This window comes from Chlorocebus sabaeus, chromosome 1 (genome assembly GCF_047675955.1).
Source record: "Chlorocebus sabaeus isolate Y175 chromosome 1, mChlSab1.0.hap1, whole genome shotgun sequence".
Classification (NCBI taxonomy): domain Eukaryota; kingdom Metazoa; phylum Chordata; class Mammalia; order Primates; family Cercopithecidae; genus Chlorocebus; species Chlorocebus sabaeus.
Genome location: NC_132904.1, coordinates 28739938 through 28764030, shown reverse-complemented (window position 1 = coordinate 28764030; position 24093 = coordinate 28739938). Strand labels below are relative to the sequence as shown.

General features: G+C 44.6%; 1 protein-coding gene across 2 annotated transcripts in view; it reads left to right on the top strand.

The window, feature by feature from the left end:
* The window catches only part of LDLRAD3 (low density lipoprotein receptor class A domain containing 3), a 293775-nt gene that overhangs the window by 154265 nt on the left and 115417 nt on the right, over positions 1 to 24093 (top strand). The window contains exon 4 of one of the 2 annotated variants that reach the window (XM_008001903.3): positions 11699 to 11830. In XM_008001903.3, the coding sequence (XP_008000094.1) occupies positions 11699 to 11830 (132 nt within the window). Of the gene's footprint in view, positions 1 to 11695; positions 11831 to 24093 lie in introns of both variants that reach the window. The other variant, XM_008001892.3, reaches the window with a different exon arrangement.

The window sequence follows — 24093 nt, the reverse complement described above, 5'->3', positions numbered from 1 at the left end:
CATTTGACCTGCTCCAAATTACCCTTTGCAGCTACTGCATGCATTCTCTTCAGGTTTTTAAGTGATATTCAGTGGGAAAGCCAGAGTGAGGTGTAATGATTGCATCTGACCTGGAGCAGGAACTTCCATAAGCCAGTTTCAGCAGCACAAAAAGACAGTCTTCTGATGCGGCGCCAAGGAATACACATCACCATTATGAGATCGTGCTGCCAAAAACATCCCACCTGAATCTGATCGAGCCTCTAAATCTAACCATTAGTTTACTGGAAATTCAGGGACAGGGGAATATGTTAATGACCCCACGAAGAGGCATACTTTTAGATACAGAATGTGGGAAATTCTTCAAGACCCAGTTTCATTCATAAATAAACTCTAAGAAAAAACAGAGGAAAAGGAAACTTATAGATTGAAAGAAAGTAAAAGACAAATTAACCAAATGTGATGTGTGGATCATATCTGAATGCTGATCATACAAATCAACTGTTAAAAAAATTGAGATAGAGAAATTTAAATCGTGGTTTGATACTTGATATTAAGGCATTATTATTTATTTTTAATGTGTAAGAATGGTATTTTGTCTATTTTTTAAAGTCCTTATCTTTTAGAAATATATACTGAAGTATATAAAGAGATTATGTGCTATCTGGGATGCACTTCAAGCCAATTCCATCAGGGATTGAAACAAAATGGTCAGTGAATTGATAATTGTTAAACCCATGGAATTTAATAAACCAGTCTCTATTTTTGTATATGTTTGAAATTTTCCATAATGAAATGGTGAGAAGAAATAAATAAAAGTTAAAGAAGTGGTTCTGTTTGGTGATGTCTTGACTTTAACAAAAATAACTAGAGAGTTATATTTTTAAAGAACTTTGGTTTGCAGACATGTGTTTTCCAGGTGTAGCATTCATTTTGCACTCAGGAGTGAGGATAAGCAAAAACCCAGTATATATAATTCTTTTTCTTTTCCAAAAAGGGTCTTGCTCTCATTTTCTAGGCTGGTGTGCAGTAGTACGAACACAGCTCACTGCATCCTTGACTTCCGAGGCTCAGGTGATTCTTCCACCTCAGCCTCCCAAGAGTATCTGGGACTTCAGGCGCACACTACCACACCAGGCTAAATTTTTTTTGTATTTTTAGTAGCGTCGGAGTTTTACCTTGTTACCCAGGCTGGTGTCGAATTCCTAGCCTCAAGAAATCCACCCTGCTTGGCCTCCCAAAGGGCTGAGATTACAGACATGAGCCACTGCACCCAGCCAAATTAAAAAAAAAAAAAAAAAAAAAAAAATTGTAGGGATGGGGTTTTGCCATGTTGCCCAGGCTGGTCTTGAACTCCTGAGCTCAAGCCAACTGTTTGCCTTGGCCTCCCAAAGTGCTGGGATTACAGGTGTGAGCCACTGCACCCAGCCCCTCAAAACCAGTATTTTCTTTAAGAGCTTCACAATGCTGAGATTTTTGCCCTTTGACTGTTTTTCCTTTCTGCTTTTTGCTGTTTGGCCTCTTTCTTCCGCTGTCCTCACATTCTGGGCTGGAGGTGAAACCCTGGGTTGGCTGGCAGCACGGCTCTTACCCCAGTCCTCATTCAGTAAGGATGAGGACTCCAGCCAAGAACTGAAATGGCAGGGTGTCTGGGGACCACGATAGAAAATTGAGTCAAGCTGATGATCTTCTGCTACAGCTTTTAGTGTAGTTGTGCCCAGAAAAACCACTGTGTCCTGGACTGTATCTCTCCACTGATGACAAATTTTTGCCTGAATTCTGAGCACCACTGAATCATTTAGCTACTATGTCTGTGTTTTTGTGCACAGAGCTCCACACTGCTGGCATATTTCTGTAGCTCTATTCATGTCAATCCAGATGAGAGTCCCCGTTTCCTCTTCACCCCTCAGCCAATTCATCAGTTGTAGCCTCAGAAAGCTGTGTCTTTTATTGGGTAGACTAGCCGAGCTAAAAGTGTCAACAGGAGAATTTTTCCTCCCAGTACTCCAAAGCTACATCATCAAGGTCTCCTTGAAGACTCTTATGTGACTGGTTTACTTTGGAAATCTTTCTGGTTTGCCAAGGCTGGGCTGGGTCATCTTCCGGTGTGTTCTCAGACCATACGGGACCTTCTTCAAACAAATGTCACCTCATCAGAGAGGCCTTCCATAACCACCCTATGAAAAATGACCCCTCTCATCCCCAGTCTCCCACTCTGTTTCTGTCCCCTGCTTCATCCTTCTCCAACACTTACTGTCTTACCTATTACATTGTGACAGCCATGAGATGGTATTATAGTGTGGCTCACAGCTATATTCCCAGTGCCACGTATATTGTCAGGCTCAGCCTTAGCAAGCGACAAACATATACTGAATAAATGGTATTTCTCATGCTTTCTCATAACGGCGTATTGACTTGCCTGTATAGTATACAAACTTTCAGGGCACATGAACTGCTTGGCTGACAGTTACTGAGCCAAGCAGTATATGGCCTGTTTCTACATGCTTTATGTGGATGATCTCATTTTAGGTAGCTAGTATTATTACCTCCTTTTCATAGATAAGGGAACAGAGACATAGAAAGGATAAGTAACTTGCCCATACTCACACACTTAGTAAGTGGCATAGTTGAGGTATCAACCTAGGCAGTATAAATACGGAGCCTGAACTTTTAACTGTTATATGAATGTGTGTTCCCAATACATTTTTTTTTTTTTTTTGAAATGGAGTCTTGCTCTGTCGCCAGGTTGGAGTGCAGTGGCACGATCTCGGCTCACTGCAACCTCCACCTCCTGGGTTCAAGCAATTTTCTTGTCTCAGACGCCCGAGTAGCTGAGATCATAGGTGCGTGCCACCATGCCCAGCTAATTTTTGCCCAATACATATTTTTTAGAGACAGGGTTTTGCTCTGTTGCCCAAGCTAGAATGCAGTGGTACAATCATAGCTCACTGTACCTTAAACACCTGGGTTCAATTGATACTCCTGTCTCAGCCTGTTAAGTAGATAGAAATACAGGTGCATGCCACCTTGCCTGGCTAATCTTTAAACTTTTTTTTTTTTTTTTTAAGAGAAGGGGTCTTGCTATGCTGCCTTGAATGGTCTCGAACTCCTAGCCCCAAGCTGTCCTCTCACTTCAGCAACCTGAAGTGCTGGGACTATAGGCCTGAGTCATCATGCCTGGCTAATAATTATTATAATAAACATTTATTGAGCACCTACTGTGGCCCACATGCTATTTTCCATGCTTTGCTCATTTAATTTTTATAAAAGTTTATGACAGGACATTATTTTTATCCTCACTTTACAGATGAGGACATTGAGGCTTGGAGAAGTTGAATAATTTTTCCAACATCATATAGCTGGTGAAGTGGTAGGCTGAAATTTGAGCCCAGGTGGACTTCACACCTTCACTTCTAACCACTACAGCAAAATGTGTGCTTGGAATTGTCAGCTGGGGCAGATCATAAAAAGTTGAGATTATAAAAGGTTATATATTATACTCCGTGAGAAGCAGTTGATACTGAGCTGATGCAGGATGAGGAGAGGAAGAAGGTCACATGACTGGAGACTGGGGAACTGCGACATGGTGGCACTTCCATAGCAGTAAGACCAAGGAAGAGGGAGAGGTTAGGAGCAGAGGGGAGAACGTCAGTTTCAGATCTGCAGAGTTTGAGGTGAGAGGGTATTCAGGCAGAGGAACCCATGAGGCAGCAGGAGAAAGATGTTTGTTTCTGGGGGAAGGTTTAGGGAGCTATCCACAGAAAGGTGGTAATTGAGGCAGTGATACTGGACTTGTTCCCTGGAAAAGGCAGACTTGGGTGTTGGACAGGAGATAACCATTTCCAGGAAGCCTTTACCAATGAGGAAGAAACAGACTGCCATTAGCAATGACTCTGAGTTCTGCCAGTGGCCCCTTGCACTGACTCTAGAAGGGTTTTGAAAATTAAAATCCTCTGAGTCCTTGGAGCCTGAGGAAAAGGGAAACAAGACTGAAATATTTTTGCCTCTTGCCTGCTTGCCCAGCGTGGCGGCCCTTTCCTCTCCTGCAGACACAGAAGAAGTTCCATGTGCAGAATGTGGCTGCACATAGGCTGTGTTCTGTCTTGGAGGGGGAAGGCTGCTGAGGCTGGGGGACCTGGTAGCCTTGGGGCTGGGAGAGGCCCACAGGACCTGTTGAGCAGACTTTGGAAGGAGGAACTCACAGGTGTCCATAGGCAAGCCGAGGTCAAGGCAGCAAGCATTTTCCAAGTCACAAAGGGTGCAGGACTTGTTGCTGGGATAATTTGCAGGGAGACTGCTTCAGCGGGCTCTGGTTTCCTGGAGCCAGGCGCCCTCTATCCTGGAGAAGAGAAAGTCTCGATGCAGCTCCCTCTCCGTCAATTGCCTGGTTTCCAGGGAAATTGGGGCTGGTAATACAAGGACCGTGTGGAGGCTTTGAGGTTGGGAAGTGAGTGGTGACCACCGCAGGCTGGAGGAGCCGATGGGAATTGTGGGGGCTAATGACAAGGAGTTTCTCATTTATGTGTTTTGTCAAGACCCTTTGAGGTAGGAGAGGAGCCGACTTCACAGACTTTAAATGAGTTAAAGAGTACATTTCCTAAGTCCTACTGTAGACAGATTGCTTCATTTCCTGTCTTGAAGCCAGTCAGTTGCTTTTGGGAGACCACAGTGGTCCCTCGGTCCTATCTTTTAGATGTGGTTGAAGTAAACCCTGCCAGTTTAATTAACCACTAAGCGGTTCCCTTCACTCCTGCCTCCCTCCCCTCCCTCTGCCAGAGAGAGACAAGTTCTTTTTCCTGAGAATTGTGGCTTGGGAAATAGAGCTTTAGAACCCTGTGTTTTTGGGGGGTAATAATAACCAAGGAGCTTTTGAGCCTATGATTCAGTTTTTGAAGTTGACTCTGCAGACAATTTTCTCCACCCCTAGTGAAGTAAATATTATAAAATACAATATTCCTCTCCCCAGTTAACTGAGTAACATAATACATTTCTCAGTGACTGGTAAGCCGCAACAAGGATGAAGAAAACAAACATTTGGAGCATATTAAATATGGCTAAATGATACTGAAACATAACATCCCAGAGGATGAAATGTTTCCTGGTCCATTTATGATCTGTTCATTGAGCATTTACTATTTCCAGTGTCCTGGACCAGGCCCCATGGAACCACAGAAGCCCCTAAGACTTGTCCACCATAGTCCCAAATACAATCATTCTGAAATCTGGCTGAGCCAAGTAAATAGCTGCAGAGGCTTTGGAAGAAATGTAGTGAAATCTGAGCTGTCTGGGGTCTTTGGAGAGAGCTGCCACTCTGGTTAAGTAAGTCTACTTAATAACTGAATATTTATGCCTTTCAACACCATCAACAGGAATCTCTCTGAGATGTATCGAATCTTGGCTTTGTCAAAATGTACCTTTTTTGGTAGTAGCACAGGGTCATTCTTAGGAACATTACTTTTTAGACCAGGCTATAATACAGGGCTGCCTTTGGCTCCTTTTTAGAACTTTCTAGTCTCCTTTTGAACTATCCTAGGCTGTTGTGATTTTGGAATTCCTTTTAAAATACCTTTATTTTTATTTTTTAAATGTATGCATATATATGGAGTATAGGAGAAATTTTGCTACATACACATAACGCATGATGTGATCAAGTCAGAGTATTTAGGTGTCCATTACTCAAGTGCAGTACACTTTTGTTAAGTATATTCACCCGACTCTGGTTTCCTTGTATCTCACTGTGTGTTTGTATCCTTTAACCCACTTCTCTTCATCTCTTTATCTTCCTCCCTTCCCCCTACTCACCCTTCCCAGTCTCTGTTATCTATTTTTCCACTCTCTACTGCCATGTGATTAAATTTTTAGCTTTTGTAATTCTTCAGGTTGCTTTTTAGAGCTTTTCTGTCCCCTTCTCTGGTTGTCAGTTTTTATTTCTTGCTGCCAGTTTGTCTACAAGGCAGCAAGTGACATCCCCTCTCCCTTTTTATTTGCTTTGTCCTTGGGAGCCGGTATGCAGAACTTGTTGGAATTTACACAAATGGAGAAGGCATAGACCCTGAGAGAGGTGATGGCCTGAGGCCTTTTCCTTGAGGAAGCTCCTGGCACTTTCAAGGCATGAACATTGTGATGTATATTTTGATGGTTGGGAGGTGTTTTTCTCTGGCTTGCTGCTGGGTTTGGGCTGTGTTCCTCTACCATCCTCTACTTCTGTTTTTCTGCCCTGCAAAGGATGGGGGAGATTACACTGTGTTTTATGAGGAGTCATGGACAAGGAGGAATGCTAGGTGTGGTTGTATACAAGGATATAGCTGTGTCTCTTGAGCAACTATGCCCCTGAGTGTGAAAGATACTAAATATTAAGAGGTGTTTGTGGACCAGGGAGAACTTTATGATGGGAGAGTAAAAGGGAAGGAAAGCAAATGCTCACTGAAACATTTCTGCTAGACTAGACGTTCAAAAATGTTTAGTGAGGTTTCTCAAACATACTGAAAAGGAAAAGTAAAGTAAAATGAACACCTGCATTCCCAACATCCAGTTTCAAAACTGTATCACCATGTTGCTGTATTTGCTCCAGAATTTTAAAATAATAAAATATTACCAAATATAATTAGAAATCTCCAGCCATATCCCTTTGGAATCTTCTCTTCTCTCCAGAGGCATCCATTGCCCTGGACTTGGAGTTGTTTATTCCCATTCAAGTTTTTTTTTTTTTTTTCTTTCTGTATGTGTATTTTTTAATCCTGCTATGATAAGTAGCATTCTCTTGCGTGGGTAACTTCGTATGAATGGTATATAGTACAGGACATAACCTACTACTGACACAGGATTTTTGTGGGCCACTTTGCCAGTTGGGTACCTCCACAGGCAGTGACGCTCCCCGCCCTGCCTGGGCCTTACTCCACCCCAGGTTTGCTGCTGGAGGCACCCTGCCCATTCAGCCCGCCTGTGTTATAGGTTGTACCCATGTTCAGTAGTTCCTGAGCTCTTGTCCCGTGTCCAAGAAGAATGAGGATATGCTGAGAATTCAAAGGGTGAGTGGGGGTGGAGAATAATTTTATTGAGTGATAGAACAGCTCTTAGTTGAGAGGGAATGTAGGGGTGGTTTTCTCTCCCAGTGTATCTGGGTCCAGGGCTTTTTATGGACTCAGAATGGGGAGTCCATGCTGATTGGTTTGTGACTATGCAAAAAAGGTTAAAGTGAAGACACCACTCAAAGGTGGGCATGACAGTATAGAAAACCAATTAGGAAAGGGTAGGTATATGTAAAATAAGTGATGGTGGGGATCCATCAGAGGAAAGTGCACCAAACAGGAAGGCAGTTTCTCAATCTGGTCCATGGATTTGACTTGTAGCTTGGCTTTCAGGCTTTAAACTGTCTTTAGCTTGGAGGTGGGGTTACACTGGGGACCCACCCCTGTCTGCCCAGGCATTTGTCTGCTTCCTGGTACCATCACTGCTTGCTTTTCTCCCTCACCATTGTATTTGTAGGATTTATCCATCTTGACACCAGTTCATTCATTTTTCACTATAATACAGCATCAGTTGACTCACTATGGCCCTATTTTGCCTAACAACAGCTTTTGTACATAAAGTTGTATTGGAATATAGTATGCCCTTCATTTACAAATTGCCTATGGCTGCTTTGCAACACAATGGCCAAGTTGAGTCATTACAACAGAGACAAAAGACCAAACAGCTACCAAAACCTACAATATTTACTATCTGGCCCTTGATAGGAGCAGTTAACCAGTCCTAGCATTGTAACAGTATAACACGTTGTATCTGTTCTCTTGTAAGTAAACATTTGAGCCACTTCTTTTCCTTCCTTCCTTCCTCCTTCCTTCCTTCCTTCCTTCCATTCTTTCTTTCGTTCTTTCTTTCATTCTTTCTTTCTTTCTTGACAGGGTCTCACTCTATCACCCAGACTGGAGTGCAGTGGCACAGACTCAGCTCACTTCAACCTCTGCCTCTCAGGCTCAAGCGATACTCCTGTCTCAGCCTCCCAAGTAGCTGGGATTATAGGTGTGCGCCACTACCACCTAGCTAATTTTTGTATTTTTAGTAGAGACAGGGTTTCACCATGTTGGCCAGGCTGGTCTTGAACTCCTGACCTCAAATGATCCACCCACCTCAGCCTCTCAAAGTGCTGGGATTACAGGCGTGAGCCACCATGTCTGGCCCATTTGAGTCCTTTCTGATTTTTTAATTTTATAAATAATGATTTCAGTAAACATTTTTGTTTCTTCAAGAGTCTTGCAGTGGCTTACATCTGTAATCGGAACACTTTGGGAGACTGAGGTGGGAGGATTGCTTGAGGCCAGGAGATTTGAGACCAACCTGAGCTACATAGCAAGAACCCTGTCTCTACAAAACGTTAAATAATTAACCAGGCATAGTGGTATATGCCTGTAGTCCTGGCTACTCAGGAGCCTGAGGTGGGAGGATCGCTTGAGCTCAGGAGTTTAAGGCTACAGTGAGGTGTGATTACACCACTCCATTGCAGTCGGTGACTGAAACCCTGTTTCTTAAAAAGGAAGAAAACAGAGTCTCTCTAGAGCAGAGTATATAGCTGCAAGTGAAATTACTGGGCCATGCTATGTACACCATAGGCTTTACTATTACTGAATGGGTCTCCCAGGTGGACGTACCAATTTACACCCCCGCTTGTAGTTTATGAGACTTCCTCTCCCTCCACATTCTTGCCAATGACCTGGTACTTTAAGATCTTGAGTGTGGTAAGTCTCAGGCATAGTGGCGCGTCATCACCAGTGACAGTATACATTATTTCATGTTTTTACTGACCATTTGCTGTTCCTCCTATGTCAGTTGCCTGATTACATCCTTGGCCCTTTTTTTCTATTGAGTTGTCTTTTCCTTTTTGATTTTTGTGAGTTCTTTACATATTCTGGCTACTAGTATTTTGGGTTCTATTCATTAAAACCAATCTGTGACTTGGTTTTTAAACATACATATGCATACTTATAATAGACATGTAATATGTATGTAGACAAATACATGTATGTGACTTTTTTTCCTTGGAAACTTTGAGAGGTTAAAAGGGTCTGAGAGTGAAGGACAAGTAAGTAGATGACATTGGTTTCAGCAAGGATGACTCTGCACAGCTTTCCCCGTCAGGAGGTTTACATTAGCTTGTGAACACCCCATCTTGGAGCACTTAGAATGCCTTTCCCAGGCTGTCTGAGTGAGCTGATGGTTACTGATGTTTTGGTTGCATAGATGTGACCCACAAGGTCCTAGAGAAGCTGAAGGTCACCATGGTGGGATGTTGATGGACACAAGGGTTTGGAGAGCTGCCTTGGACAAAAACCAAACGTGATTTGTGGTTTTGGATTTCTCCATCTTGGTTTTGGCTGAAGTCAGACCTTGGTTTTGGCTTGATCCAGTTGAGCCATTCTCTGGCCCACAGTGAAGTCAATAATTAAAACTTCAGTTTTCAGGCCAGACCACTTTTGTTTGACTTTACATCATTGGTCCATCATCCTCAACACTGAAAGCACTGGCTTCCTCCATTCCCCCTACCTCTTCTGACCTTTCGGATCAAACTTTTGGAATTGAATAGTTAAAATAAGAAAGTCCTCAGTTCCTCAGATTTAGATAGTGCTGTGAAGTGAACCAAGTCCTTGCAGCTATGATCTCTGTGTTCACTATAGCTCAGTGAAGTGTAGGGAGAAGACAGATCACAACTGCCATCTTGCTGTTGAGGACCTAAGAGAGACGCTGGAACTGGTGTAGCTCTGATCCTGTAGCAACGTAGCAATCTTCTGTGCTGGGCCTGGCGTCCATTCCGGTGCTGTACCCACCACATGCAATGCGGGTGCCGACTCAATTCATTCCCCGAGGTCCAGAATGACCCCTCTTCATCATTACAGATATTGCTCCTCGTGGGAGGACCACACTCTGCAGGACCGAGGTTTACATAATGAGGGGGAACGAGTATAACATTCCCTGAGCCTGTGCTACATGTCAGACTGGGCACTGTACATTTTCCCACGGATACCATTTGATGCTCAGATTAATGCCTGAAGTAGCAGGATCAGCTTCTTGGTCTGTGGCTGGCGTAGCCATACAGGGCCAGTGCTTAGCTGAGAAGGGGACTATGCTTGGTTTTATGTTCTGCTCTTGCCATCTTGAGTTCTTAAAATAATTTTTGACAGCAGATCCCACATTTTCAGCAGGCACTGGACCTCACAAATCATGCAGAGGGTCCTGTCCACAGATAAAGCAGCTGAGACTCAGAGAGGTGAAGTCATTTGTCCAAGATTAGTAAGTGGCAGAGCTGGGATTGGAGTCATTTCTACTTGGCTGATTCAGTTATTGAAAACAGAGCCCTGGAATGAACCTTGTTTGAATCATACTGCAAGTAAATTGTACCATAGAAATACTGGTTTTCTGTGGAGATTTGCTGTTGTGTTGTTAAATAGTTTGGTGCTGACCTTGTACTGGCCGGTTGTCACACTTCTTCTTAAGGGGAGGGCGCAGATCTGTCATTTCTTCTGAGGTCTCAGAAAGTGCCCAGAATAGGAGCCTCATGGAGGAGCTGCTCAGAAAGGGGTCACTGACCAACTAGGTTCATGGGCTTTTTTGTTTGCAAAGAAGACATTGAGGCTACTCAGTTTATCTTAGTGAGTCACAAAGAATAAGTGAGGAATTAAAAGGCTGCTATGTAGTTAGAGAACTGGAAGCATCCTACACAGCTGTGGGATCAGATCATGTCATTACTTCCCCAGTGGCAGAGAGGTGTCAATCCCTGCCTCAGCTACTCCTTCTGTCCTGGCTTTGCTCCCTGTGTCTCTTATGCTACCAGCCATTCACTCTTGCGTCCTCCAGGATATGTGCATGAGGTTCAGGTTTTGCCCAGACGCCTCAGTGTCTGCTGGCCAGCCTTCAAGTTGATCATTTCAGGTGAGGCATTGAGAGCGTGGGGATGGAGAGTGGCAAAATAGATAATAGAGACCAGAGACTTGGAAGGGTGAGTGGGGGGAAGGGAGGACGATAAAGAGATGAAGAGAAGTAGGTTAAAGGATACAAACATACAGTGAGATAAAAAGAAACCAGAGTCGGGTGAATATACTTAACAAAAAAGTACTGCACTTGGGTAATGGACACCTGAATACCCTGACTTGATCACATCATGCCTTATGTATCTGTAACAAAATTGATCACATCATGCCTTATGTATATGTAACAAAATTTGCATACATAAAAAAAATAGAAAAAAAAATTTAAAAGAATTCCAAAATCACAACAGCCTAGGATAGTTCAAAAGGAGACTAGAAAGTTCTAAAAAGGAGCCAAAGGCAGCCCTGTATTATAGCCTGGTCTAAACATTAATGTTCCTAAGAATGACCCTGTGCTACTACCAAAAAAGGTACATTTTGACAAAGCCAAGATTCGATACATCTCAGAGAGATTCCTGTTGATGGTGTTGAAAGGCATAAATATTCAGTTATTAAGTAGACTTACTTAACCAGAGTGGCAGATCTCTCCAAAGACCCCCAAGAAGTTTTAGAATGAGGCAGAGTAAGTCTTGTGTCCAGGTTTGGCTGGCCAGTCCTCCAGGATGGGCTTTGAGTGTGTCAGCTTAGAAGATAAACTTACTGCTTCCTGAGCGGGACACACCCCAGGCTGGACGACGTTCCACGGTCCCCAAGGGGACTTGCTGGCCTCCCTGGTCATGTGCTATGTCTTCCCTCCACAGCAGCAAACCCTCTGCTTTGCTCCACCGCCCGCTATCACTGCAAGAACGGCCTGTGTATTGACAAGAGCTTCATCTGCGATGGACAGAATAACTGTCAAGACAACAGTGATGAGGAAAGCTGTGAAAGTTCTCAAGGTAGGAACCTCTCAAGCTCTAAAAAGATCATTGCAACACCAAACTGCAGTGACGGAACACACTAACACACTGAAAGGCAGAAAGCAACATCCGTCCCCACTTCCAAACACAATAGCTATGTTTTTGCACTCGGCCTCGCGGTCCTTGTACAGGTAGGTACCCGTGTTTACATGGCTTTAACTGCAACACACCTACCGTTTTGTGTTTTGTATTGTTCCTGAATTAAATATCATGTATACATTTCTCTTCGAAACTGTAAGGTGCCCCAACTGTATTACATACTGTCACATTGCCCTACTGTGGTTTTCTGAGGCACTGCCTTGTTGGGGCAGTCCAGGTTGTTTCTTTCCCTTGAATGACTTCTTTGGGATAAACTCCGCAGAGTGGGATGTCTGCACAGGTATGCGTTACCCCTCAGCATGCAGCTGTTTGTTTGTTTGTTTTTTAGTTTACATTGCTGACATCATTGTCTGTGCCTGTTGGTTTTACAGTTTTACTGTACTATCACAGACATTCACAGGCATCACAACTGCTGCCCTATATTTTTTTTTTCCATTTTTGCTAATTTGGTAGTCATAGAAAGACAGCCTCCCAAAATGCTTTCATTTGCATTTCTCTGATTGTGAGCAGAGTTCACGTTTTCGCCCCTCATGTTTGTTTACTGCTTCGTTTCCTCTTTTGGGAATTGCCTCCTTGTGTCTGGGCTCTTGATTTGGGGCTGTTTCATGGAAGCTGAAGGATGCAGCTGGAGGACGAGCTTTGTTAGGGAGTCTGAGGAGGACACAATGGGGTAAGGTCATGTCTTCCCTTGTTAAAACTGACCGGGTACATTTCTTTACTCGTGGACTCTTTTTTTAGTATTTCTTCAGTGATTAAAAATACTAAGATTTAAAATGCACATCTGTTTTAAGGCATCCGAAAGAATATATATTTCTAATGTTATAAACTGATATCATCTGTATGTGATCTTTCCTTTTTTCGCTTAGTATTATATTGCTGTGATTCACCTGTATTCTTGTTTGTTGTTGGAGATTGTTTGTCTTGACTGATGTTCGGTGTTCCACTGTATGATTGTACCATAGTTTATAGATCTAATAAAAGTGTAAAAAGAAAAGTAAGAGAAAGATGGTTAACTGCTTAGCTGGTGAACTCATATATTGGGAGGTAGGATAGATGATGGATAAGTTCCATGTGGTTAGGTGTAGGTTATTTTCAAGGTCCTAGCTTTTATTTTGATTGGTGTTATTAAAAATGAATGACTGAACGAACAGATGGTCATACGTAACCACTGGTGAGAGTGGGCCACAATCCAAGGATTATGGTCAATCCAAATCTATATGCCTGAGGTCCACAGGAAAGAAAAGACAAAAAATGTGTATTGGCAAAGACTTTGCTAAGATTTATGCAGAGAGCAGCTGTGGGAGGCGAGTCTTGGATAGAATTAGCTTCTGATTGTCTCTGCCTGGAAAATGCCCTTCTTGGGTCAACCCTTCACAGGGATTCTCAAAGTATAATCCTCAGTCCAGGAGCATCAGCATCACATGAGAACTCAGGAAATGCAGTTGTTCAGTTTCCATTCCAGATCTGCTAAATCAGCTGAGGTGAGGGTGGGCCCAGCCATCTGTGTTTTACTTAACAAGCCCTCAAGGTGATTCTGATGCACACTGAAGGCTGAGCTCCACCATTCTCCACTCACCTTAGAGAGGTTTATAATCCTGCCATTTGCCTAGAAATTTCCAAACTTCTGACTGAACACAATGTATTAGTGGCCTGTATACCAGATCAAATTTTTATAAAACCAAACATGCCAATGTCTTGCCAGTGATGGACACCAAATAGGGAACAAGAATACAAAATCAAGTAAATATTAGCATAGATAGGAAAGATTGGGGAATATTTTCTAAGGAGATTATTTCTTACACAGTTTCTTTTTTTGGTTGAGGGCAGGATGGAGGCTCGCTCTGTCGCCCAGGCTGGAGTGCAGTGGTGTGATCTTGGCTCACTGCAACCTCTGCCTCCCGGGTTCAAGCAATTCTCCTGCCTCAGCCTCCTGAGTAGCTGGGACTACAGGCGTGCACCACCACGCCCAGCTAATTTTTGCATTTTTAAGAGATGGGGTTTCACCATGTTGGCCAGGATGGTCTTGATCTCTTGACCTTGTCATCTGCCCACCTTGGCCTCCCAAAATGCTGGGATTACAGGCGTGAGCCACTACGCCCAGCCTATACAGTTTCTTAAGTGTATATGTATCCTGGACTCACTCATGGCACCCTAAGATGTTCAGTGAAAAGGCTTCCAAGTCTGAGATGTGGAGGTTAGGCCTGTCAGTGGTTTGGGCAACACCCTCTTCTGTGCCCTTCCCAGTGCTTTACTGAAGTGGATTTTTGCTTGCCCTTAAGCGGAATGGTGGGTCTCTCTATAGGCTCTTTAAAGCTCCTATTTTTTAAAATTCTACTTTTCTCTCTCTCCATATTCCACGTCTCATAAATATGAGGTTTATGGAGAAAGTTAGTGGTGGACACATACACATGAAGCCCAACTCTTGACAGATACCTTCTTTAGAATCGCAGCTTTGTGCCTTCCTTAGCCAGAGGGCATCCCCTTAGAAAATAAGCTACATATGCACATGCTCCCAGAAAATAAGGCCCACCAGGTGGTTGGTGACACCTGTCAGTTTCATGGTATAACAGCCACTCCACAAGGTGGCCACTTGTGGAAGGCATTGCTGTGAGCTACCCAAGAAGAGTAACAAGAAAAGGACATGTGCCCACGTTGCCTCTCACATCCCGCCGAACCTATGTCATGGCATTGTGCTCAGTACATAGTGGATTTGCTAAGTGCTGAAGACTAGACAAGACTTCTTAGTAGGGTGTTGTTATTAATGCTGTGTTTAATTTGCACCCTGTGGGATATTGCACCGTATAGGTTTTTAAGTTACATGAGTTCAGATATCCATGATCTATTAAAATAATAACAACAAGTATTATTATTATTGTTTAAATTGAGTGGAAAGTTCCATCATTTCCTCAGTGGGAATCTGCCCTGCAGTGAGTGTGAGATGGGAGACAGATCTGGAGTTCCCTTAGCTGTCTGCAGTTCTACAGCCTCGTCCCTCATAGGGTGTACATATCTCCCTGCCCTGAGACTCTGGTATTGAGAGTGTGTTTTCTTGTATCATGTAACCTCTATGTCCAAACCGACTAACTCATTTTGGTGCTTGACCAAAGGAACCTCAATGCATCAGTGCTGTGGGAAAACTGACCCACACTGAGTTCCATGCAGTATTTTCCTGAAGAATCTCAGAGATATTTCGACTAGACAAAATATTGCCCTATGCCACATAGGATTTGACCCACTGTCATCTTTTTTTAAAAAATTTTTTATTTTTTCGAGACAAAGTCTCTCTCTGTCGCCCAGGCTGGAGTGTAGTGGCGTGATCTCGGCTCACTGCAAGCTCCGCCTCCCGGGTTCACGCCGTTCACCTGCCTCAGCCTCCTTACTAGCTGGGACTACAGGTGCCCACCACCATACCCAGCTAATTTTTTGTATTTTTAGTAGAGACAGGGTTTCACCGTGTTAGCCAGGATGGTCTCGATCTCCTGACCTCGTGATCTGCCTGCCTTGGCCTCCGAAAGTGCTGGGATTACAGGCGTGAGCCACTGCACCCGGCCGACCCACTGTCATCTTAACAATACCTTTCGATGCACCGAGTACTCTGCTAAGCACCTCTGTATGTGAGCTCACTTAGTCAAACTTTGTTCTCTCTCCTTCTGCTGGGTTTGTCGCCCTTAAAAATAGATCTTTGCTCTTAGTTATGTGGGAAAAAATGACATTTTATCATATTTATCTTGATAGAGTAGAGCAAACTGGCTCCAAGACCAGAAAGAGAGTGCTTGAAATAATTTTCTTCCAATTTGACTAGGGTATGTAATAGTCGTTTCTCCACTTCAGCAACACCAGTTTATGGGAGCCCCTCCTCCTTTCTCTCCTTATCTGGGATTTAGTTCCCCTCCTTATCCTTGGTCTTGAAAACTAACAGTACAGTCTGTAAGGAAATGGGTATGAGAATGGGGTCCTGAAAGTGCAGTCATTTATTCTGTCTTTGTATTCTATATGAGATGTATTAGAGACCAAAGAAGGTTGTGGTGGAACTGAATTTGAATTGGGGCTCATTGATTGGAAACATAACCTGTTTACAAAATAATTCTAAAAGTAAGAGCTGTGGAGCAGGCTTTCGATGGTTTTTCTGTTGCTTGGGACTTCTCCGTGGGAGGGATGGATCTGAGAGTTAGCAGGTCCTGCCATGCACATGTTGGGGGTGGCCGGCACTCAGGTGGCCTTACAAATGTTGACTGAATGTGGTGGGCAGCTTCTGATGATCCCTGCCTCCTGGTATTCATGCCCTGGTATAATCTCATCCCTTCAAATGTGATCTAGATCTTAGATCCCATTCTTTTGGTGTGTGTCAAAATTGTACCATGAAATTTATCATTTTAACTGTTTTTAAGTATACAGTTCAGTAGTGTTAAGTATGTTCACACTGTTGTGCAACCAATCTCCGGAACGTTTTCATTTTGCAAACCTGAAACTCTATACCCATTAAAAAATAACTCCCTGCTCTCCTTCCCCCCAGGCCCCGGTCAGTCATCATTCTACTTCTATCTTCATTAATTTGGTAACTCTAGGTACCTCATATAGTGGAATCATACAGTATTTAATCATTCTTAAGTGTGTATGTATCCTGGACTCACTTACTCATGGTGCCCTAAGACGTTCAGTGAAAAGACTCCCAAGTCTAAGACGTGGAGGTTAGGCATGCTGATGGTTGAGGCAACACCATCTTCCATGCCCATCCCAGTGTTTTACTGAAGCAGATATTTGCTTTCCCTTAAGAAGAATGGCAGGTCCCTCTGTAGGCTGTTTGAAGTTTGTATCTTTAAATTCTGCTTTTCTCTCTCTTCATATTCCACGTATTTGTCTTTTTGTGACTGGCTTATTTCACTTAGTATAATGTCCTCAAGGTTCATCCGTGTTGTAGCCGGTGTCAGAATTTCCATCCTTTTTTAAGCTGAGTAGTGTTCAGGTGTGTATATGTCACATTTTGTTTATCCATTCAGCCATTGATGGGCACTTAGGTTGCCTCTACCTTTTGACTGTTGTGCATCATTATGCTAAGACATGGCTGTATGAATTGTGACTCGCTTTTAACAAAGAAAATGCAGCAAAATTGGTGGCTGTCAGTCCCAAGGTTAGATGATGGAGCCACTCTAGCATTGTCTTGCCTGTCCTCGCCAACTGGCTCTCTCCCACTCTCTGAGGCAAGCCAGTTGCCATATTGTGAGCCGCCCTACTCAGAGGCCTGTGTGGCAAGGAACTGAAGGACAGCTCCAACCAAAGCCAGCAGGGAACCGAGACCTGCCAATAGCCACATGAGTGAGGTTGGAAGTGGGTCCTCCCCTAGTCAAACGAAGACATCTGCAGCCCTGGCTGACACTCCGACTGTAGCCTTGTAAGACACCCTGAGCCAGGTGTGGCCACTCCTAGGTTTCTGACCCATAGAAACTGTGAGATCATAAATGTTTGTTTGTTTAAACCTCTAAGTTTTGGGGGTCATTTTTTTCTGCCACATTATATAACTGACATACTGAATACTTCTCAGGTGGGCCCCAGTTCTCACCGCTCTAACCACCAAGAGCTTGTGGTGACTCAGGTCACAGTGATCAGTGAAACCTTTGGAAGATCATGCAGGGATTTATAAGAATAGCAAACATTGGCCAGGCACAGTGGCTCACGCCTGTAATCCCAGCACTTTGGAAGGCCAAGGCGGGTGGATCATGAGGTCAGGAGATCAAGACCATCCTGGCTAACATGGTGAAACCCTGTCTCTCCTAAAAAAATACAAAAAAATTAGCCAGGCGTGGTGGTGGGCTCCTCTAGTCCCAGCTACTCAGGAGGCTGAGGCCAGAGAATGACGTGAACCCGGGAGGCGGAGCTTGCAGTGAGCTGAGATGGCGCCACTGCACTCCAGCCTGAGTAACAGAGCGAGACTTTGTCTCAAAAAAAAAAAAAAAAAGCAAACATTTGGGGTACTAACTGCATGTCAGGTACCATTCTAACCATTATTGTATTTTCCTATACAGTTCTCACAGATTCCCTCTGAGAGTGGGTGCTCTTATCACCCCCATTTTCTAGATGAAGAAACTGAGGAACACATAGTTTGTTCCTGGTCAAGTCTGCATAGGGAGCAGGTGGTGGAGCCAGGATGGGAACTCGGGTCATCATACTAATGGACAGACTCGTATTTTTCATCTCCCCTTGAGACTGCTGGCTGGTAACACTGAGATGGGCCCAGGACTTTCAGGTGGTCAGTCCAACTTTTGGCCTGTGATTTTATGGGGGAGGTAAGTTTGAAGACTAGCACGTTTTCCCTCTCTTTGTACTCCAAAAGTTTTCCTTTCCAGGAAAAAGAATAATGTGCCTGTCCACCTTCCCTCCTCCTGAGGAATGCCGGGAAGTTAAGCTCTTCTCAAGAAGCCACCAATGCCAGGAGAGTTAATTAAGTATTTTGGCAGTTTCTTTATCTTGCTTGCTGTATCCTGGTGATAAGGCTTGAGGAGAATTTGAAAAGCTGGCTGTGAGATTTGGCACCTCACTGGAAGCTAACATTGACAGCTTTGTCCTGTTCCTTCTGCAAAAGTCTGTGTGTGTGTGTGTGTGTGTGTGTGCGCGCGCGTGTGAGAGAGAGAGAGAGAAACAGAGAGAGAAAGACAAGGGGCGGGGTGTGATTGTGAGAGTGTATGCTTTCTTCAAGTTGGCATTTTTGTCCGTGGGGAGGTAATGGGTAGGTGAGGGGTTGCCTCCCCTGTGCCAGGCCCCTGGCTGCATGCAGGGGTATAGAAGTGGTCTTGGCCCCTTGTTGAATTGTCCTCCTCCCCCGCTGAAATTCTCGTGTTGATGTCCTAAACCCCAGTGCCTCAGAGTGTGACTTTATTTGGAAATAGGGTCATTGCAGATGTTACTCATGAAGATGAGGTCACACTGGAGTTGTGTGGGGCTCTAATCTGATATGACCGCTGTTCTTATAAAAAGGGAAGTTTGGACACCGACATCACACAGAGAGAACACCGTGTGAAGGTGAAGGCAGAAATTGGGATGACGCATTTACAAGCCAAGGATCAGCAGAGATCACCAGCAAACACCAGAAGCCAGGAGAGGGGCTCGGAACAGATTCTCTCTCGCAGCGCTCAGAAGGAGCCAACCCTGCCGACACTTGGATCTTGGACTTCTGGCCTCTGAGGAGGCAATACATTTCTATTGTTTAAGCTGCCTAGTCTGTGATACTTTGTTGCAGCAGCCATAGCCAACTAATACAGTCCCGGAGAAGTCACACTTAAGCAAGGCACAAACATTCACTAAGTGCCAGAGCAGAAATATAGCCAAGAGGACGTGAAACTGCCAGAGAGTGATCAGAGTACAAGAGTGAAGGGAAGTGAGGTTCCAAGGGAGACGGGAAAGGCTGGATACAGTGTGGGAACTGTGACAGTTGCTGATAAAGAATCCCCTTGGCAGGGAGAGCTGCTGGTAAAGAATCGCCTTGGTAGGGAGAACTCCTGGTCTGCCTATGGTGTGGGACTTGGTAGAGCCACGCTTGGTTAGGAGGACACCTCCCAGCCTGTATTTCAAGTTCATTTTCTGTACTTGGTGCACAGACCTCATTATCTCTCTCTACGGCAGCCCTGGACCTGGAGTCAATGGAGTCAGAACCCTTCCATGTCCCTTGAGAGCTATGGCCTAATCCATCAATATCTGTGTTCTAAGGACAGTTGTACTTTCCCCTTCGAGTTCTAATGCCTAAGTTAGCTGGTTACTGACCCTGATTGATTGCTGGATTCTGGGCTCACAGTGAATATATATGTATCTATGAGAAGAAAGAATTAGGGACAGTGACTGCTTCTTGCCTTACCCTCTCAAATAGATACCTCAAATAAACCTCAGAGGTGGGGGACCCCAGGAAGAGGGTCCTTAGGGCTGGCAGGCAGAGGGGTCACCAAATGAGGCCAACACTGCTAACTCTGTGGCTTCTGTGTCCTGCATTTGTGATGACCAGGGGCATATTTCATATGGTTCATCAAGGGAACTGTCCTTTAGCTACTACTGAAATTTGGAGTTTGGTGTCCCTTCACACGCTCCACCTACCCCAAACCCACCACCACCATATGGGGTCTGTGATAGACTGGATTTTTACTTTCAGTTCTTCACTCCTCCCCTCTGCTGTGTGACCTGGCAGAATGGCCAGAGGAAATGTCCCTGCCCCGTGGATGTGGGGCTTGCTTTGGCCCGTGGAATGTTGGCTGTCAGCATGAGACCAGCATGGCCTCTTGCATCTCAGGGATCTTCCTGGAAAAAAATATACCCTGGGAGCTGCTGGTCCAAAGAGAATGCAGTGGCACATGGAACCGACCCGGACCCACCCCACAGCTCAGGATCTGTCCCAGCTGAAGCCAGCAGAGCCACAGCCAACCTGCAGATCCAGGAGAAGCCAGGAAATCTTTGCTGTTGTAAACCACTGAGATTTTAAGATGTGTTTGCTACACAGCAAAACTGATGGATATTAGATCCTCAGGAAATGTCTGTTTTTTTTTTTTTTTTTTTTTTTCTGAGGCAATTTTGCTCTTGTCACCCAGGCTGGAGTGCAATGGCGTGATCTCAGCTCACTGCAACCCCTGCCTCCCAGGGTCAAGCAGTTCTCCTGCTACAGGCTCCCAAGTAGCTGAGAGGCGCCCGCTACCATGCCCCACTGATTTTTGTATTTTTATTAGAGACGGGGTTCCACCATGTTGGACAGGCTGGTCTCAAACTCCTGACCTCAGGTGATCTGCCCAACCTCAGCCTCCCAGAGTGCTGAGATTACAGATGTGAGCCTCCGCACCCGGCCTCTGTCTGTAATTTAACAGGCATAGTCACGTTCTGCATAATGACATTGCAGTCAACCTACGTGTATGACTGTGGTCCCATGAAATTATAATACAATATTTTTACTGTATTTTATCTATGTTTACACAAATACTTGCCATTGTGTTACAGTTGCCTACAGTGTTCAGTACAGTAACATGCTGTACAGGTTTATAACCTAGGAGCAGCAGGCTGTACCATAGAGCCTAGGTGTGTAGTAGGCTGTTCCATCCAGCTTTGTGTCAGTTCATTCTGTGATGTGCACACCGTGATGAAGTCGCCTAATGATGCATTTCTTAGAATATATCCCTGTCGTTAAGCAACGCATGACTGTATTTTTGATTGCTACTGTGTGCTAGGCACTATGCCCAGGAGACAAAGGCACATACCAAATTTTGCTAAATCTTAAAATGCCATCTATTGTAAGAGCCATCATTATTCTATGTTTTACCGAGAAGGAAACAATACTGATCATTAAATTATGGTACAATGTTGTTTTTAAAATGCATTCCAGGCCAGGTGCGGTGGCTCATGCCTGTAATCCCAGCACTTTGGGAGGCCGAGGCGGGCGGATCACAAGGTCAGGAGATCAAGACCATCCTGGCTAACACGATGAAACCCTGTCTCTACTAAAAATACGAAAACAAAATTAGCCGAGCGTGGTGGCGGGCGTCTGTAGTCTCAGCTACTCAGGAGGCTGAGGCAGGAGAATGGCGTGAACCTGGGAGGTGGAGCTTCCAGTGAGCCAAGATCGCGCCATTGCACTCCAGCCTAGGCGACAGAGTGAGACTCCATCTCAAAAAAAAAAAAAAGCGTTCCAATTTCTAAATGTTAAAATGTAAAAAGAAAATTGTATCTTAGAATTGAAGAACGGTAATAGGGAGCCAGACAAATGGGGTCTCTGCTCTGATAGAGCTCATATTCTATAGTAAAAGTGGGTGTTCAGCTGGTCAGTAGCGTGAGGAATGGGTTGCAAGGACAGGCTCAGGACACTCTGTAAGTGAATGACAGGGCAGTCTGTGGGGTGCTAAGGCTTTCTCAAGACAATGATGCTGAAGTTGAAACCAGAAGGACGGGGAAGAGTTAACTGGACAAGAGAGAGGAGAGTCAGGGGAGAAGGATCCTTCTAAGCAGAGGGAATGGCAGGTAAGCGGATCCTGAGGTGAGAAACAGCGTGATGCATTTGAGGAACTGGCAGATCCACACGATTGCCCTGGGGTGGATGTCAAAGAAAAGCCAGAGCTAGATGGTAAAGCGCTAAAAACAAACTTTATCTGGAAAAAGGGTTGCCATCAGGGAAAAGAGACCTCAGTATAGAACTGGGTTCAATTCTAAATATAATAGGAAAAGTGGGAATTTTTAGCCAAGCAGTAGGGTGGGGTTAGTGGGTGGAAAATCACTAGGAGGAAACATCAGGGTAAGGGGGGATTCTGACTCAATGGACCTAATGGGTTTCTCACTGAAGGCAGGCCAGGGTGATCAGACATCACCGGGAGGATGGTGAAGGATGAGGAATAGGATCAGATATCAAGGGTGAGCATGTGGCAAATGGAGGATTTTGCTAAACTGACTCATCAGGGCTCGGCTAGAATCAGACAATGCAGAGAGGAACGCAAAGCCCCAAAGCTAGGGCCTCTTTGAGAAAAGAGCTTAGAAGAGCCAGAGTGGAGTTTGGTCGAGGAGAGAGTCTTTGTCATGGACAGCGGAAGAACAGCCTGCGGGGAAGCTGGAGTGGTCTGTGGTGGCCTATGTGGTCTGGAGGCCTGGGAAACCACGGGAAGGATGTTGAATTCTCTTCCATGGGCTGTGGGAAGTCACAGGTAAGACACGTGCAGGTGGTGGCAGTGGGAACATATGGGGAATGGCTTCAGGAAGTATTTCAGGCTAGAATTGCCAAGATTTGATGACAAACTGAATGAGAGTAGCAAGCTGCGTATCACCATGGGGATACTAATTTTGTGGAACTAGAGAAGCTGCCGTATTATTTTCTGATTGTGCTTGCTTTCCACTTTGCTGCTCCAGGCCCCCCACTAGCCTGGGTAATTGAGAGTAAAAGAGCTTATGCTTTTGGAAGAGAGAGATCTTTGCTTTTTTCTGTCGCCAAATAGAACCAAGTGACTAAGCAGGCAGAGATAATTTCTACAGAAATCGTGCCGGGTGTGTGATAGAAGTGCTAATTTTAGTTTAGTTTTCCAAATATGGATGGGAAAAAGCTTTATATTTTTAAAAAATAGTAGTCTGCGTTTAGGGGATCCAACCAAAAATGTCACAACCTGGAATTTGAAGGGTGGTGAGTATTTATGCCAAACCTTGTGGCTGCCAAGTGATGTCAAGAGCTTCATTAGAGAGTCCGTAGGAAAGAATCATCACCCTTAAGGAATTCCTGTAGATTTTCATAGAATGAAACTGCTGGAGGTCCGTTTAACAGGAAGAATGTGGAAGCCTTTTTTCCACTTTTAATTTAAGAGTTTGAAAGCCCAGCTGGGCTGAGAGGCAAAAATGCTGACTCCGTTCGAAGAAACTGAAGGAGGCTGGGAGAGGTTGATTGCCGCCCTTCTGTACAGGTGGGGTTTTCTTCTTAGTAATTGAGTGTTTGCATCACAAAAGCTTCCTTTGCTTTAACCACAGCAGCAGGAGTTCGAAGATTTCTGAAAGGTCTTTCATTTAGAAGCAAGTCAGAATGATTCTGCAGTCAGAGACAGTCGTTGCTTCCTGATCACTTTGCTCCTGCATTAATCTTCAGGGCTGTTTCTTTAGTCTCCCCCATTTCTGTCAGGTGCAGGTTTCCCCTCCTCTTCCCTCTCTCAGTTGGTCCCCACCTCTGTCCTGCCTCTCTCTCCCTGTGGAATGATGGAGTCCAGCCTGGACACCTGGCAGAGTGCGATTCCTCCTGAGGTGGAAGGACTGAGTTTCGGAGCAGTCAGGGATCGGCTGTGTAGGGCTTGCTGTCTCTCTACAAGTTTGCTCTGCAAGTTTCTGGAGCCCTAAGACTGCTGTGTTGTGCTGCTTGATTGTAGAGGGGACGTTTATCCCTCCATGGGCCGACTGCTATGGCTCTCAGCTCCCCGACCCCCAACACCCTTCGACTCTCTTGACTCTAACATTCGTTCATTTGCAGAGTGCCTGCAATTGCCCAGTCTCACCCAGGTACTGGAAGAAATACAAACTATTATAGATCAGATCAAAGTTGCTCACAGCCCTGCAAGGGAGAAACAAAATAGCCTGCAGATAATTACCCTCAAGTGTGATAAATGCTGTAATAGAGGAATGAGCAGCGTGCTGTGGGAGCTTGAGGCTGGCGAGGAGTGACG